The sequence below is a fragment of the Mustela nivalis genome (genome assembly GCF_964662115.1).
Source record: "Mustela nivalis genome assembly, chromosome: 9".
NCBI lineage: Eukaryota > Metazoa > Chordata > Mammalia > Carnivora > Mustelidae > Mustela > Mustela nivalis.
Window position 1 is genome coordinate 58,831,273 of NC_139028.1, and position 14,911 is coordinate 58,846,183.

Sequence of the window (14,911 nt, forward strand, 5' to 3'; positions counted from 1 at the left end):
CAGTTCACAGTCTGGAAGGAGAGATAAGAAGCCTGCAGTTGCATTGCAGGGGGAGAATTGCCATGGGGAAGGAGCATCCTCTCATTGAACTAATATTATCAAATGCCTGAGTATCCTACTGGGAACTATGATATGGTCCCTGTCCTGTGAGGCTTCCAGTCTCTAGCCAGGAAGACATCCATGGGCCATCATGGTTGGAAAGACAACCACTGGGGGAGACCAGATCAATAGGGAAGCCTGGGGCTCTTAACTCTGAAATGAGGCAATGTCTCAGCCACGGTCCTCTCAGTTCAGCGGGCTCTCCACCCATTGGGGGAGCCAAGGAGATGGTGCACAGGATCCCAGATTTGCAGGGTAGCACAGATGAAACAACCATAAAGAGGAGACTGTCCCAAGCACTAGAAAGGGCAAGGCTATCTTCACTGGCCTATTTCTCTGTGTCTTGGCCAAATAAGGTTAGTTTTCATGGAGGAAGTAATGGGGCAGGCTCACAGGGGTGAGCCATATTTAGGACTGGGCTGTTTTCAGTTCGGTCAAGCACACATTGGCCAGGCTCCTCCTGTCCACAAGGCACCATGTTCCTTTCTGAGGAGATATAAAGAACCAGTGAACATGGCCTGATCTTTCTCCCTCAGGAAGCCCACAGTCATTTGGACGAAATTGCTCTCCTAACAACTAAATCTAGTGGAGGCAGAATGGAATAAATGCTTTTATTTTAGCCATGATTTGAGACGCAGCATAATCCCAGATGAAGTCAGGGACAGGGGAAAGTGCTCGAGTCTAGCTGGGGGACTCTTACTAGCTGATGTAACTCAGGAGCTTGGAGCAGGGATTACCAGAGTTGAATGTCGAGTAACAGGACTAGAAAAGACACAGAACAGGGACTCTGGCTCCCTCCTTCTACCCCCTGCGTGTTGTAGAAAGGGCACGTTACATCACACACATCAGTGTCACACACAACGTCAGTGCCTTGGCCTGAACTTAGGACCCAAGACTCTTGAGCCGTTCCACATGCCTTTGTGTCCCCAGAGCTCTCCTACCTGACAGTGGTTCATCCTCCCCCTAGAAATGCACTGCGAGTACTTCCTCAAACTTAGAGGAGCGGCCACAGTTCCCAAAGCCAAACAGAGGCTAAGAATGATAACTCGTGTGTTATTTTACGGTTTGCAAAGCAATTGTGCATCCACTCCGCAGACTCGATGGCTGTGGTGTTACCCTTTCTGTATGAGGAGGAAATCTGCACAGCTGGGGGGTGGTAGAAACTGCCATCCTCTGTGAGGTTCTGGCCACATTAGAGCTTTTCAGTGTGTCTGGACCTCAGACTCATGGTTCCATCAAAAACCCAACCGTTGGCTCTTCAAGTTATCTGGAAACTGGTGGCTTCTCTTCTTTCCCACTTTGCTAGGCCTAAAGCAGTCCTTTCCAAATTAAACCTGAATTTCAAGCTTCATGAAGAATGCTGTTGCAGTATTTTTAAACTGTGAGACAAAAAAGGAAAAAAGTTAACAGTATGGCTGAGTTGGGTTTAGCGTTGTTTGTTTTCATTCATGGTGATTGTGTAGATTTGAAAACAGAACACAGATCCTGACTATGATGCAGTGACACCCCCCACCCCAGTCTGCTGATCCTCTCTCCGGGCTCCCCTCACCCTTACGTGCCTCCAGATGTCACCAGAGCACTGGCCAGTGAGGGACCACCAAAGCCAGCAGGTAGAGAGGCCCTGAACCACTTGACAAGGAGATGTGCCTCCTTCGTGTCCTTTGGTCTGTGAAAACCTCCTGAAGTGCTGACATGTATCTTCTCAGCTGTGACATAGAGACACTCTGAAGGAGCATGTTCGTTTCTTGCCCATTTTAGAGATGGTGAAACTGTGGCCCCAACATGTGAAGGGTCTGTAAAGTGAGAATAAGAATGCCTGCCGTGCAGGGTCACGCTGTGAGGATGGCAGGTGGGCTCACTGTGCCCGAGAGGCAGCACTGCCCAGCGATGAAAAGTACAGGATCTCTTCCCAGACCGCCGGGATTTCAGCCCTGGCTCTCCCATTTGCTCCCTCTCTAAGCCTCAAGTCCCTCACCTGCAAAGGTCAGTTCCTGTTCTCCTGCACCTTACTGCCTGGAAGCACAGAAGCATATTTATGATAGATAAATGTATATACACATATCCATATATAAATAATTATTTAAAAAATTGGAATATGCTCTTCATGAAATTTTACACACTACTTATTTCACGTCAGATCGCAATGTGTCTCTGCATATAATAGTGTATTTTGACCTTTTTCATCTCTTGATTAAAATTCGTATTCCAAACTGTCCCTCGCTCCTTGCTAGAAGGGAAATAATTCAAGTGTACATAAAAGAAGGTAGAAGCCGTAGTTTAGAGAGCATCCGCAGGTGCCAGGCACCATGCTGGGTGCTCTGTGGATGTGATGTCCAGCCCTTCACAAACAGACATGCAGGACAGAGATTTCCATGCAGGGAAACTGAGGCTCAGTGAGCTGAAGTCATGTGCCCAGCGTCACACTGTGGATCTGCAGGAAAGCTAGGATTAGAACAGAATGGGTGCGTCCAAAGAAAGAAACTAGAATATAAAGTCCCCTGGAATCTTAAAACAACCAGACCCCTTTGGATGAAGGATTTGTAAGCAGCTTCAAGGTGTGATAATCTCTTCAGGCACTGTTGGTCCCATGAAAAACGATCGTGGATTGCGATACAGATCATTGATAGATGCCACCTGGAAGGAGGAATTTCAGGAGAGCAGAGAACAAAGCTCTCTGCCCTCCCTCCCCCTCCCCATCTCCCATTGCTACAACGGAGAGCTCCCATAAAGCCATAGAATTCGGTCACCCTTCAGACTATCTCTAAACCACGTTTCTTGTGATAAGAGACAAGAGAGAAATTGACCTTTAAAAATCCTGTGTTGCAAGGGGCAGATAGAGATTTTGAAAGCCTTTTTAAAGAAGGCACAAAGTCTATTATAGCAAATGACAAAAACTTCTCCCAGATGTGTACAGAGGAGGGAGGCCCATTCCAGGCCCCATCCCCAGGGCCTCCCTGGGTGCTATTCCCTGGCTGCTGTAAGGCCGCTCTGTGGTTACAGAGAGATGATGAGGTTGGTGGCTGGGCTGTGGAGCAGGGGCAGCAGCTAAGCCCGCAGAAAGAGGAGGACATGTCACATGCTGTCTGCGGAGCCGTGAGTATAAGGACCATGCAAACAACTACAACACGAAGTTTGCTCGGCCGTGAATTTCCCGCACCTGCTCCCATCTTTGTTCTCCTTTCAGCTGGCTCGTGTCCACCCCTCTGGTCCCAGTTCAAGCATTCCATCCTCCAGGACACAACCCAGCCTGCAGCCCAAGCTGGGTTCCCACCTTCCGGCTTCCACGGCCCCATCTCTTTCTTCCCCAGCACTCTGTTGTGCCAGAAGCATGACGGTCTTCTCCCTGTCTGTCCACACGATGGGTTCCAAAGGGACGGGTCAACAAGTCCATTCCTGCCCTCTGTGGAGGAGCTAGAATGCCCAAAGCACGGACAGAGAAAGATGTAGACTCTGGCATAGTGCCTAATGGCTGGACTTGCAGAAAGAAAAGAAACCAAATTGCCAGCTCTGCCACACTTCACTGCAGGATGATGCTGAGTTGGTCACTGAACCCAAGCTCCAGGGTCCTCGTCTGCAAAGCCAAGAAGGCTAGCTGAGCCACCACCTTCGGTAGGACTCTCATGCACACCCTTGGCTTTCTGAGGGAGTTGCAGGTGGCCCGCCACCAGCATAGAAAGGGCCCACAGCATAGAAAGGCCAGGAGGTTAGGTCAGGTAACCCCAGAGGCAGCCCCATGAACCCCCGCCTAACTGAGGAGGACACCAACAATAAGCGTGGAGGGAGTCCACCAGGGTCCCACTCCTCAATGGTAGCTGTTAGGATCACAAAATGAGCATAAAGCCACTGCTACTCAGGACCAGGGACTGATGGCAGGGGACCTGTCCCATACTTGTGCCATAGCACCTGTCTGCAGAGGGGGCTCTGGGGAATGGCCATTGGAATGGGGAGGACCCCAGAACTTCACTGAATGACTCATTTACTCTTTACAGCCCAGGAAGCCACCAGCAATGCTGAGGGACTGGCAAAACTCACTCTCCTGGTTTCGCATGAACAAATGATGTCTCAGGGATAGGAAGGGGTGTGCTCAAGGTCTCACAGTGAGAAAGTGATACAGCCAGTGGAGGAACTGGCTCTTCAGGCTTCTAGCCTGGATTTTTTTTTTTTCTCTCCTGTTCCCCACTCCCTGGTTCTCAAGGTCGCTTGACACCCCACAGCAGAGCAGGACTGAGGAGGGGGCTGGAGGAAACAGCATGGCCCTTATCCCAAGTCAGTAGCACTGAAGTGGAAATGTTAGCAGAAACCAGCCCTGCGTGCACGTGCACAATATAACATTTTAGCCCGAGGCGGGTGCTTCAAGCTCAGGGGTCACAAGAACTTGAAGCCCTTTGGAAAATGTTCATTTGGTGCCCCAGAGACCTGCATCTTTTGTCTGTTTTTTTTTCTCCCCGCCTCCTTTTTTTTCCATCTTTCTTTTTACTCCCTGGTCTGACTGACTCTACTGGACACTTCCTCCCTGCTTCCCCTTGCCCGTCACTGCTGGGTCTGGCATTGCCGCCCTCCAGCCTCCAGGAGCCTCAGTGCCCCCCGCTCCATTTCCTTATACCCCCTTCACTTTCACCATGTCAACAGAGAGAGAAGAAAAAAAGGATGTTTCTTGGGGTGGGGGGAATGTTCTTTTCCAAAAGTTGGGGTTTCGAGTTCAGAAGGGTTTTACTGAAAATTTTAAGGAAATAGAGAAAAATCCTCCCTATTTTCTTGGTGTTTTTTGTTTGTCTTTCTGTTTGTCACAAGGGTCTATCAGTGGGAAGAGCATACAAACGAAAAACGGACATTTTCTAAGTCAACCGACTTGAGTCTCAGCCTTGCTGAGACTTTCATTTCCAGTAGAACGGCCAACTGGATCCCAAAGGGCCTCTGATCATAAGAAAGGACCATTTGTTTTTCAACTGGGTGGCTCAGTGGGTTAAAGCCTCTGCCTTAGGCTCAGGTCAAGATACCAGGGTTCTGGGATCGAGCCCCACATCTGCATGGGGCTCTCTGCTCAGCATGGAGCCTGCTTCCTCCTCTCTCTCTCTGCCTGCCTCTCTGCCTACTTGTGATCTCTCTCTGTCAAATGAATAAATAAAATCTTAAAAAAAAAAAAAAAAAAAAAGAAAAGGAAAGATAAAAGGAGTGTGGGGAGGCCTGATTCCTGAAGCAAGGATGAAGCCGGGACAGAAGCTAGAGAAGGAGACACAGGCATACTAAAATGAGCTCCATGTCTGGGGAAGGAGACAGAGAAAATCTACAGTAGAGTGAGGAGACGGGGAGCAAGTACTGTGATTGAGGTCACTCAGGGAGCTGGAAGGGCACGGAAGAGTGATATTTCAGCAAGACTCCTAAATTCATGCTTTTCACTTAAGAAATAGTTCCCAAAAGTCTCTTCAGGACTCAAAGACCCTTTCATATTTAAGAAAGACCTGGGCTCAGATTCCAAGTCAGCCCTGGACTACACAAACTTGACCAAGTTATTTTACCACTTTGAATCTCCAGTTCCTTCTCTAAAGTGAGGGTGATGGGGCGCCTGGGTGGCTCCGTCAGTTGAATGTCCAACTCTTGATTTCAGCTCCGGTCAAGCTCCCAGGGTCATGAGACTGAGACCTGCATCGGGCTCCACACTCAGCAGGGAATCTGCTTGAGATTCTCTCTTTCGCTCCAAAAAATAAAAAAATCTTAAAAAAAAAAATAAGATAATTACATGAGGGTGATGCTGACAACAGTGGCTACTTCACAGAGCAGAGAAGATTCAATGACACATTCCTTGAAAGCATTCCTTGTCAAGCATTTAGCACAATGTCTGTGGTCTTCATCATCATCATCATCATTTAATATAATATTAATAGTAATAATTATTGGCTGACCTGCCCCCAGGATTAGAGAACAGAAAGCAGTTCTTCCAAGATGCCACAGAGCAGAGTGTTTATAAAGAGGTAAAAGCCCGGCTTCCAGAGTCTGCTTCGGTGGTAAACAAGAGCAGGCAATAGCTAATAAAATTTCAAATTAGCCATGACTTCTCACAGCCCTTCAATTGTACTCGCTGATTTAATGGTCAGCGTCCCTGCTCACTGGGATTGAATAATGGAGCATTTCTGCAGAGTTATGGATGCGGCAGCTGAATCTGTCATGCTAACATCAATAGCAGAATGCAAATAACCCACAGCTCAGGCTGTAATTATGTGTTTAAGCAACGTCTGACAGGGGTAGCACGAGACTGTGTGATGGAGCCCGCCGTCCGCAGGAGAAGACAGAGACTTTGCTAAGCGATCAGTGGGTGTTTCTGGGAGCTGGGACAGGAGCCCTGAGTTAGAGCGCAGGACTGTGCCGGGGTCAGAGGAGGCCTTTCTTCCACATCTCAAGATGAATATGGGAGGTGAGCAGACCACGGACAAATGGCCCTTCACTTTGGTGAGCCATATTGTAGACTCAGGGATAGGAAGGGAAACTACCCCTTAGGAAGTGCTTACTGTGTATCCAGCATTCTGCTAGATTTGGGGACATGTACTATGTTTGGTATTTATGTCACTAACACTTACATGACACTTTTATAATCCCCTCGTAAGACACAGGCCAGAGGGTTTATGTAACTTGCCTAAGGTCACGTAGCGGTTAAGTTTCAGAGACAGGATTTGACCCCAGGCAGTCTGGGTCCTGAAATCCATTCTGTTCACGCTGTGCTGCCCTCCAGGAAGTCATCAAGTCTTGAATGCCATGAAGAAGTAGGCAAGAAAGACGAGGGATTTTTCCTCTGTAATTTACTAAGAAAAAAAAAAACTGGGTTTCAGGGACGTCAATTACCCGACACCACAATACAACTGAAGCTAGTAAGGGGGCTTGGGAGGCCGCCTTTGTAGATGGGGCCCCGAATCTGGCCAGGCTGTGCCATGCTCTGCTGCGCAACATCTGTAGTGTAAACCCACGGACACAGATCGAGAGAGACCTGTCGATGAGGAAGAGGCTGGGGCTCGGAGAATAAGAGCAGGCATTCGACCCTGGGAGTTCTTAGGTGCAGTTCTGGGACCTGAACGTGAGCCTGAGCCTCACGGTGCTCCCACCACACCACACTGAGCAGCTCAGATATCCAGTGTGTTCTTCCACCCCTGGGCCCTCATAGAATGCCCACCGTCTCTTTGAAAAGAAACAGAAACACCCATCCCCTGTACAAGTTCTTGTCCTTCTCCCCAGCTAGACGAGTGGGCTGAGAGCAGATCTGAAGCCCCAATCTCCCCACAAAGGCCTTGGCTCATGCCACGTCCTTAATCAAGTGTCTCAGTGAGTGGAAAATAGAGACGTGAACGAAGGCATTGTGGAGAGACACGGCTGGTGGGCCGTAGTGGTATGAACTTCAATGCTGTCATCCCTGCAGATGGCTTGCTGGACTGCATGGACCCTGACTGCTGCCTCCAGCCCCTCTGCCACGTGAACCCACTGTGCCTGGGCTCCCCTGATCCACTGGACATCATCCAGGAGACACAGGCCCCGGCGTCCCAGCAGAACCTGCACTCCTTCTATGACCGCATCAAGTTCCTTGTGGGCAGGGACAGCACGCACATCATTCCTGGGGAGAACCCCTTTGACGGAGGGTGAGTCCCCTGCGCCCTGGCCCTGGCCGTGGCTCTCTGCGGGAGAACTGAATCAGCTCGGGCCACCTTTGGGGCAGTGGGGGTGGGGGTAGGGGGAAGCCAGGAGGGCGGGTATTGAAGGCTCTGGATGGAATGTCACAGGATGCAGAGAAGCAGCCTCAGGTGCCCACCCTTAGAAAACTGCTATCCCAGGCATTTGGAATTTTAATGAGACAAGTTGTGTTGTTCCCGCTAGGTGATAGATGGAGAGAGTGAGAAATCAAAGGTCCAAGGGGAATCTTGGATCAATACCCTCTTTGCAGTCAGCTGTTACTGACTCTGCAGTCTCCAGACGAGTGGAAACACTTTAGCACTGTTCACCCTCAGAGCTGATGTCCAGAAGATGGTGGGGGTGGGGGGTGGGGTGCAGTGGCTGCCCCCACTCAGGCCGTCAGCCCATGCATTCTTTCACAAGTGTTTGGTTGTATCTGTCACCCACTGGACAGCTGTTTACTGAGGTCCATTCTGTGCCAGGTGCTATGCTGGAATCATGGAGCTGAATAGTCCACTAAGGGTCAAAAAAGACCTCCAGGGTGATCAAGCAGAACTGTGCCCTCAGGGCACTCTGGGACCATCCTCCAGGAGGTGCTCCTGGGAGGGGAAGACCTGACTTAAAAGCAGAGTCTTAGAGATGAAAGATGGTTGACTCGGCCAGGGAGGGGAGGGTGTTCCCAGGAGAGGGAAGAGCTTATGCAAAGACCAGGGGCACGTGAACCAAGCACAGAATCCAGGAATGATGGGTAATCATGCCTCTTGAATGCCTTCCCTTATAGGGCTGCCTCTTACATGCAGACCTTTCTCTAAAAGTCAGCACAGTCAGTTCAGTGGTCACAGATTTCATCTCTTCTGTGCTCATGACTTCCATGCGCCGCGGGGACAATGGGGTAGTGGTGAGGGGTGGGAAAGGTGAAGGCCATCCTCAAGTTCTACTTAAAGGGGGTGATGAGCAGGGCTTAGGCATCACCTGAGCCTGAGGAATGCAGGAGAGTCTGTCACTCAAATACCTTGGGAGACTGTGTTGCCTTCACCAGCTTGAGGATCTGAGAGCAGCAGCGCGTTTGGGAGCAAGGGGATGACCTCCCCACTCTTGGTAAGGGCACAGAAGGGAGAGTCTGTGGTTCATAAGCAATTCTGGAGCTTACATGGAGGTGGGAGATGTTGATTTGGGAGACTTCAACAAGCAAGCAGGAGTGGAAACCAGGAGCACACAACAGTTTATTCTGGGAGAATGTGTGAGGGGAGAAGGGCAGGGCCCTCAGAAGGAGCCAGCCCGGGAGGTGGGGTTGTCATCGACAAAGCATATCCCAGAATCCAAGAAGAAGGCCTCCCTGCTGGGACGGGATGGAGCCTGGGTTCTGGGCTTCACAACACAGGACTGTGGGGTCCAGAGCACATGTCTCCCATTGCCCCGGTCCCTCCCCACAAGGATCAGGGATGGGACAGGCAAAGTGAAATGGGGGGAGTGCTCCGAGCCCATCAGGAGGGGCGTAACAGGAGTGAGGAAAAGCCTTCAAACTTTAACATTTTTTAGAGGTGAAAGTGCATCGTAGTCCAAATCATCCAACTCACCTCAAGAATCTTGAGAACCTCAGAGGTTAAATGTCGCTGGGTAGGAAGCTTCCTGCTCTTTTATTCAATTGTGTAACTTGCTCTGAATGCTTGTGGGCCTTCCTGTGGCATATGTTCTTTTAATCAACCAGGGATAAGCATATTATTCCCACCAAGGGGAATATTCCTTACTCAGCCTTTCTTTATTGGGCCCATTATGGGATCTGATCAGGGTTCTGGCTGGTTGGATGCTGGTGGTGTTTCTGCCTAAGGAGGGCCCTTACCGTGCCATCCTGATCGGTGCCAGCGAGGACCACATCCCCTGCGTGTCTTCTGGTGACCCACCAAAGGCTGCTGCTTACATGCCACAGATCCCTGGGGGACCCACGCAGGCTTTCAGTACTGTAGCTCCAGCAGGTCTGACTTGCAGGGAGCTTGAGAAATCCATACCAGGAGAAATGGACCTCTTGGCAAAAGGGAAGAGTAGAGGCCTCAGAGTCAGGCCTACTTGTGTTTCCAATCCCAGCTCTGCCACTACCGGATACATGGCTCTGGGCAGGTGGCTTAATATGACACACATATAAATGTCTCCAATCCTCTAAACTGAGTTCTCCAAAAAAGGACTGCATCCTACTCATTTTAGCACTTAGTAGATGTTCAACCAAATACCCATACATGTTGCCTTGAACAATGAAGAAATGGAAGCAAAGAGGGAGAAAGAGAGAGAGGGAGGGAGGAAGGATGGATAGATACATTATCTATTTTACTTAATTTTATCCTGAAGATTCAGGGTCCAGGGAAGTTAAATCATCTGCTAAAAATCATATTACAGATGAGTAGCAGAGGCAGGAGAAGTCGGCTCCCAGATCATTGTTTATGTACCTGTCACCCTCAATTAAACTACAGATGCTTTGAAAGCAGAGACCGTTCATCTCTCCAGACCTATCACACTTAGGGCAAGGCCTGGAATATGGTATTCAGTCTCCAGATAAATGTATAACAGAAGCTTCGAGATGTTACTGTAAAAATTCCTTTCACCTAATATGTGCCCAAACCATTAGGCCCCTGCTCCTCGCTCGTCTAGATTCAGAAGAAACAGCAGTCTGTCACTACTCAGTATTTCCAAACAGAATTTTATGAAAAAAAAAAAAAGCCCAAGTGACAAGAAACCTGGAAACATGAGGCATCAAATGCTTTTGTCATTGGACACCCATCGGGTATCCGTTGTCTTGATCTGGGCCCTCAGAGCATGCTTACTTGCATAGTTGGGGTAAAGTAGAACCCCTTGCCAGGTTTGGGTTGTGGCTTTCCTTCCTCTCATATGACAGAATGTGGCTTCGTGGAAAGAGCCCAGAGTCTGAATCTTGGCTTTACCTCCTGTCATCTCCGTGTGATGTCAGAGGAAATGATTTAACTCTCGTGTGTGGGCCTCCGATTACAAATGGGCTGTAATGCTATTTCACAAATGCCATTGAAAGGGTTATCTGAAATAAAGCATCTAGCACAGGGCTTCATACTTAGGTGGTCAGTAAGTGGTTGCTTTTATGGCAGCGGCATGGCCTAGTGAAAAGAACACAGCCTTTGGAATCAGACAACTGGATTTATTTTAGTTTAGTTTAGTTTATTTGATTTAAATTCAGTTAGTTAACATATAATGTATTATTAGTTTCGGGGGTAGAGGTCAGTGATTCATCAGCTGTGTATAACATCCAGTGCTGTTACATCACGTGTCCTCCTTCATGCCCGTCACCCAGTTACTCTGTCCCCCCATGCCCCTCCACTCCAGCAACCCTGTTTGTTTCCTTTGGTTAAGAGTCTCTTATGGTTTCTCTCCCTCTCTGATTTCATCTTGTTTTATTTTTCCCTTCCCTTCCCCTATGGTCCTCTGAGCTGTTTCTTATATTCCACATATGAGCAAGATCATAGGGTATTTGTCTTTCTTTGATTGACTTCTTTCATTTAGCGTTAATACCCTCTAGTTCCATCTTTGTCGTTGCAAATGGCAAGATGTCATTTTTTGATGGTGAAGTAGTAGTCGTGTGTGTGTGTGTGTGTGTGTGTGTGTGTGTGTATGCATGCCACCTCTTCTTTATTCATCTCAGACAACTGAATTTTAAGTCTTTTGCATCCACGTTCTAGCTGTGTGACCTTGGGAAAAGTCCTTAACCTCTCTGAGCTTGAATTTCCCCATCTGTAAAAGCGAGGTAATAATGTTTGCTTTGCAGAGTTGCCATGAGAATTAAAAGAAAAACACAAAGTACATAAAGTCATCACCTAGTACTGGCCACACCAAAAATGTTCACTAATTCGATGATCATGACGATGCTGATGGAGAAGAAGGAGATGATGATGATGATGGTGATGGTGACGGTGACATTGTTAAAAACAGCTTCTCACTCTTTTAATTGGAAGTGCAATGTGGTAGTAACCTGTCCTCCAGGGAAGTCCAGCAGCCACCGAGAAAGAAGCAAGGTTTCAACTGTTGAATTCTTATTTGAGGAAAGGAAAGAGCAGCATTGTGCCCGCCAGCTGTCAGCTGGGGTCCTCGTTAGGGAGGAATCCAGTGACACTTCTCCAGAGAGCAGGCTTTCTGATGAGCAGGCAGACCTGACTTGGTGCCTGTGCCTGACAGAAAACCCCACATTCTCCTGCACCCCACATGCTATGGCACAACATGCAGAGCCCACACAGGAGTCCATTTAACAGGCCTCACGATGCACGCTGCCACCCAGAGCCGCAGCAGCATTTCTGAGCCCGTCGAGGACAGGCAACCCCAGAGGTGCCTTCCTGCATGCCGCAGGCTCCCAGCTGAGTCTCTGGCTCAGGGAAGCACACGGGTGAGCTTGCTGGGACCACGGGACAATGTGGACTGACTGGAGCGCCCTTCCATGGGGGAAGCAAGCAAGCAAGTCTTCAGGGCCCAGGGCTGTCTGCAGAACACTTTTCTTCAGAGGCCTGACCCCAGGGCTGAGATGAAGAAGCAGGAGGTTCTCAGATCCACCGATGACACCAGGAATTCTTTGGGGAGCTCCTTCTGCTTCTGTGCAATGACGCAGCAGGGCTGGCCCTCCCAGAAGGAGGGGCAGCTGCACTTTGGGACCTGAGGGTCCCCACCAAGCATGGTAGGCTCTAAGCTGGGCTCGAGTCCTTGGAGCCAAGCACAGAGCTTGACTCCAAACTAAAGCAGAAGGACTGTCAAAAGACTTGGAGTAAGGAAGCCCTCAGGGACCCTGTCTGGCTCATCTCTGTCCCCAGAGTCCAGCACGATGCCTGGCCCAGATGTTTCATACAGGTTTAACAAGTGCTGTAGCTCTGTTGGCATTCTGCCCCTGCTGTCCTCAAGTTCACATAAGGGACAGAGGTGTGAGTGGCTTCTGCTGATGTAACACAGGTCTGAAGTGGGAGCAGACAGAGCAAGCAGGAAAATCACCATCACCAGGTTAGGTGGCTTGACTACTGTCTTTCCTTTCCAGCCTGGAGGCACAGACCCCTCTGCTCCGTGGAATGCCTGTCCCTCACCTGGAGTCACGGGGAAAGTACAACACACTCAGTGGAAGAAAGGGGCCACTTGGGTCTGTAGGTGACAGATGGATCCCCAACTGACCATGAAAGGAGGACAGATAGTAGGACCCAGACAATAAAGCTTGGGATCAGGCAATTGGGAAAGAGAGAGAAGCTTGAGACATTTCCTCCTCAGAGAACACTCAAGGCCATTACGTCCATATGACAAAATTTTGGTTGCTTCTCTACTCTTGGGAAGGACAGGCAGACAGATCCCTTCAGCAATTAGCTATAGATCGCCAATGCCAGATGGTAGAAAGAGGTTCTGACAAAAGAACCACCCCTGAGTTATTTGAATATCGGTTCAGAATAGGTTTGAGGACACAGTATGGGTGAGAGAAATGTGAGGTGGTCTAGTCTTTCTGGGCCCTGTGAGCTTGATAGCTTATCAGCTCATTCAAATGAGAAAGTTGGGTGTGGACAGATTGCTATGAAAGTCCGCTGATGGGCGTGCCTGGGTGGCTCAGTCAATTGGGCGTCTGCCTTCTGCTCTTGTTATGATCCCAGGGTCCTGGGTTTCGGTCCTGGGTTTGGGCCCTGTGTTGGGCTCCCTGCTCAACTGGGAGTCTGCTTCTCCCTCTGCCCCTCCACCGCACTTATACCCTCTCTATCAAATAAGTAAAATCTTTACAAAAAAAAAAAAAAAAAGAAAGAAAGAAAGAGAAAAAGAAAAAGGAAAGAAAAAAGAAAAGTCAGCTGATGAGACACACTGAGCCCAAAGAGAGAAGACTTGAGGTGTCAGGGGACTTTGAAAAAAGGAGGGAAGGGTGACCAGAGCATTCATCCCAAAGGAGGCAGAGGATCATATGCTGTGGAGATGGTCAGAGCCTCGGGAGAGCAGACTGGCTAGGCTCCGAGGGGTACAGAGTTGCCCCCATAACCCAAGCTGTGTTTGGCCCATACGGCTCTGTGCAAGGCCTTCAAGAAGATCCGCATCCATAACCCCTTACCTGGAGGGCTTTTCGTGTGTCCCGTCCTTTGCTAGTCATTGAACCCCTACTGCCAAGCAGAAAGGTTGGCACAGACTAAGCCACAAGGATAGCACAATGAATCAGCGAGTCAGCCAAACAGCCAGTACTGAGTGCCTGAAGAGGTAGAAACAGAGCATCCCAAGAGTTCAGAAGCATGGCCATCACCTCTCAGGGGCTGCGTCGGGCACCTCTTTGTGTTTGCAGGACCCAGCACAGGCCTGGCCCAGAGGAGCCAACTGTATGTGTTTGTTTTTGAATATGAATGAGCAACCCAACAAGGGAGCTCCTGAATGAAGACTTCCGGCAGGGACGTGGCCTTTGGCCTAAGACAAAGACTTCAGTCAGGGTGGCGGTCCATTAAAACATTATTTATCCTACTTCTGGTCCTAACGACCCATTAGTGTGTCATGGAATCAATGTAGCGAGTCGAAACTATTTTTTTAAAAAGAGGTGAATTTCAATGGAATGGGGTACAATGGAATGGCAGCTATCGGTGCAGCTCCGTGAAAAGGGTAGTTACTGCATGAAACGTGGTTGGTTGTGTGTGTGTGCACACGCGCATGCCACTGAATAAGCTGCATTGCTTAGTGTTGATTTCAGTTGAATGAGACTTAAAAGTACCTTCTAGACTGAGGAACTGGCAAGACTTTTTGGGATAATCAGGGATTTGAAAGAATTTTAATGTGGCTGGAGCATAATTATGGTGATACTGTTTTCCAAATCAAAAGTCAAGAGCCGTGCTCCAATATTTGACATCAAGATGGTCTCAGGAAGTCTGGGGTACCTGATCCTGGTGTGCAGAGGGGCCGCGGGAGAGGGAAGAACAGGGTAACTATGCGGGCATTACAGGTGGGTTTGGAGCAGGAACAGAGAAAGATCCGTCCCTGGCCTGTTCACTGACCAGACCAGAGTTTGTCATCTCTGTTAGGACTTAAAACTGGACATTAGGAGAAATGAAATAACCTTGATGCCATGTAAGTCTTCAGAATTTACTTCAGATCCTTTACAAAGACACGGTTTCCAAGAATTTTGAAAGCAAGGGTTTCAAAGACGAGGAAAATAACAGAAGTGTGT

General features: G+C 49.0%; 1 protein-coding gene across 1 annotated transcript in view; it reads left to right on the forward strand.

The window, feature by feature from the left end:
- The window catches only part of TENM4 (teneurin transmembrane protein 4), a 753,030-nt gene that overhangs the window by 650,051 nt on the left and 88,068 nt on the right, over nt 1-14,911 (forward strand). Inside the window, exon 19 of the mRNA XM_082749583.1 lies at nt 7,502-7,718. Coding sequence (XP_082605709.1) covers nt 7,502-7,718 — 217 coding nt within the window. The remainder of the gene's footprint in view (nt 1-7,501; nt 7,719-14,911) is intronic.